Source organism: Merops nubicus, unplaced genomic scaffold, assembly GCF_000691845.1.
Source record: "Merops nubicus isolate BGI_N331 unplaced genomic scaffold, ASM69184v1 scaffold48843, whole genome shotgun sequence".
NCBI classification, from domain to species: Eukaryota; Metazoa; Chordata; class Aves; order Coraciiformes; family Meropidae; genus Merops; species Merops nubicus.
In genome coordinates this window covers 32,453-34,863 of record NW_008599349.1, presented here as the reverse complement: position 1 = coordinate 34,863, position 2,411 = coordinate 32,453, and the positions used below count along the sequence as shown (strand labels likewise).

Below are 2,411 nucleotides of genomic sequence, written 5' to 3'. Positions count from 1 at the left end.
AGTGGAACTGTTATCTGCCATGATTTTTTTTTTTATAGGTCTCAGCTTCCAACTGAGCACCTGCTGATGGTGTTTAAGGAAATTTGCTATTCCTGTAAAAAGGCAACGTGTAACATATTAACAGGCTACACTGTCTGAAGTATTTGCTGTTGCAAGAACACACTTGTATCCCTGTGTTGTGCAGTAGCAAAACGTGGATGCAGGAGGCAGTCGTGCCTTGAGTTGATGTTGTGGGGAGCCCTGGCTAAAGAGGTGTCAGCTCCAAGGGGGGAGGTAGGAGGCACCATCACCTCCTTCACCTCCACAGAAGTAGGAAGCCCCATACCTGTGCTGACTGCAGGTAGTGAGATGGCAGTTTGCTGAGGAGCCTCTGTGCGGAGCGTCCCCGTGAGACCTCTTTATTTGTTCACAAAGTTGATTTCCTAACAAATGCTGGGACCTGCCAGCAAACGGTTGCTGCTGACGTCAGTAGTTCTGCCCTGTTTGGAAGGAGGAAGGCAGATGTCTCCCAGACTCCTCCAGCTGAAACATGGTTGGTGCCTCCTGGGACAAAAGGCCCTAGCTGGGGAGGGAAATGCTGCCTTTTTTGGCTTCCCTCTTTCTCCTGGCATTCAAATTACCTATCAGATTGTGACTCCATCACTAAAAACTCAAGGAGAAGACTTCTTGTCCACCACATCAGAACACTGCGAGAGGAGCACTGACAGATGCCCGAAGGAGTGAGGTAGGGCAGGACCAGGGAAAGCAAAAGAAAACATGACTCAGAAGGCACCTAGGAGTGACTGATGCCTCAGAGAGGATGAGGATGGTCCTGAGGTCTGTCTAGGAGAATTTGTCAGAGTGCTTGGCAAAAGCTGTTTGTGTGGAGAGTAACGGTGAATGAAGGATGCTCTCTACTAGTTCTACGTGGAGCATTCAGTGAGCAGTGGGCTGGTGCAGGTTTTGAGAGTTGTTCAGAGAAGCAGATGCCTTGACATGTTCTGGTCAGACTCTCAGGGGAACCACAGAAGGTTGCTGTTCATGTGCTGTGTGAACCAAAGGTTTCTGTGCATGGCCTTTGCCTCCAGCTGAATGTTTGAGGAAGCCTCAAAAGTTCGCTGTTTCCAGTGTCAAAAAAGCTCAGCAAGAGAAGAGAGGATGCTGTTCTCAAATGGCAAAGTATTTATACTTTGTATCAGTTGGTCTCATGGTACTATGTTTTTCAGCAATAGTTACTCTTAATAGTGTAACAACCATACCTGAAAGGTTTCCTTCTTCTGCTTGTAGATGGATGGTGATAGCTCCACAACAGATGCTTCTCAGTTAGGAATTGCTGGAGATTACATTGGTGGCAGTCACTATGTGATACAGCCTCACGATGGTAAGAAATGTTACAGTAAAAACTGCTATTTCTGTGTTTGTGTATGTGTATTTCCTTCCAGTTCTTGTATAGTTCTCTATCTTCTCCCAGGCTAAGAATTTGCAATTGTTTGTGTTCATAATGCCTCACTATATAAAGCGAATTTTCTGCAGTCTGAAAGTGGGAGTTGGATTTTTCCATGTTAATACTAAATCCTTTGAGGTGATGACAAAAAAAAAATTGTTTTATGAAACAATTTGTATTTTGATGTGACATTAAGAATGGCTGGTGTTCTGCAGCCATGTATATTTCTGTGCATAATGTGTTAAGGATGATATTGAACAACCATAAAGGTACCCTGGTGTTACATCTATTTTTTATATTTTTTTCTACAATGTTAATGCACTGTGCTTTTAAAGGTCTTCATCCTTCAATGTAAGATTTTAAACTGACATAATTATTGCCTGCTCTCTATCAAATACAATTTCTGTTAACTTTTATTTCATTAGACACAGAGGACAGCATGAATGATCATGAAGACACAAATGGCTCAAAAGAGAGTTTTAGAGAACAAGATATTTATCTTCCAATTGCAAATGTGGCAAGGATAATGAAAAATGCCATACCCCAAACAGGAAAGGTAATATCTTTATCTGGTAAAGTAAGTGTGTTAATGCATTTTATTGCTTCCTCTGAGTGAACTTGAGCTGGTACAACAATATATTTTTCCAAATGATTCTGGTTTATTAGAGAAAATCCTTAGAGAAGAACAGAAAAACAAAATCTGAGCAATGCCAAGTCAATTTCTCTTAGGTTTCTTAAAACTTGTAGTAGCTGCCCTAATTAGAGTATCCAGAACAGTGCTCTTTATAAGGGCTTTCAAGAGCTTTCTTTTTCTAAGATGTGTTCTCTGGAATTGTCACAAAAGGTCAGACTTGGTAATAGTCCTGTATGAGTAAGAATATTTTCCATATAATGCTCTTGGGAAATTCAATCTGCTCTTATTGAAGGCCCTAAAATTTGGAATAAGTGAACCATTTTGGATGAAATAAAAATCCAGTCCTCATCCTGA

General features: G+C 41.4%; 1 protein-coding gene across 1 annotated transcript in view; it reads left to right on the top strand.

Moving 5' to 3' along the window:
- The first annotated feature begins 1,114 nt into the window (after positions 1 to 1,114).
- NFYB (nuclear transcription factor Y, beta) overlaps positions 1,115 to 2,411 on the top strand; it is a 7,237-nt gene continuing 5,940 nt past the window's right edge. Inside the window, exons 1-2 of the mRNA XM_008937323.1 lie at positions 1,115 to 1,360; positions 1,849 to 1,979. Coding sequence (XP_008935571.1) covers positions 1,267 to 1,360; positions 1,849 to 1,979 — 225 coding nt within the window. The 5' untranslated portion in view covers positions 1,115 to 1,266. The remainder of the gene's footprint in view (positions 1,361 to 1,848; positions 1,980 to 2,411) is intronic.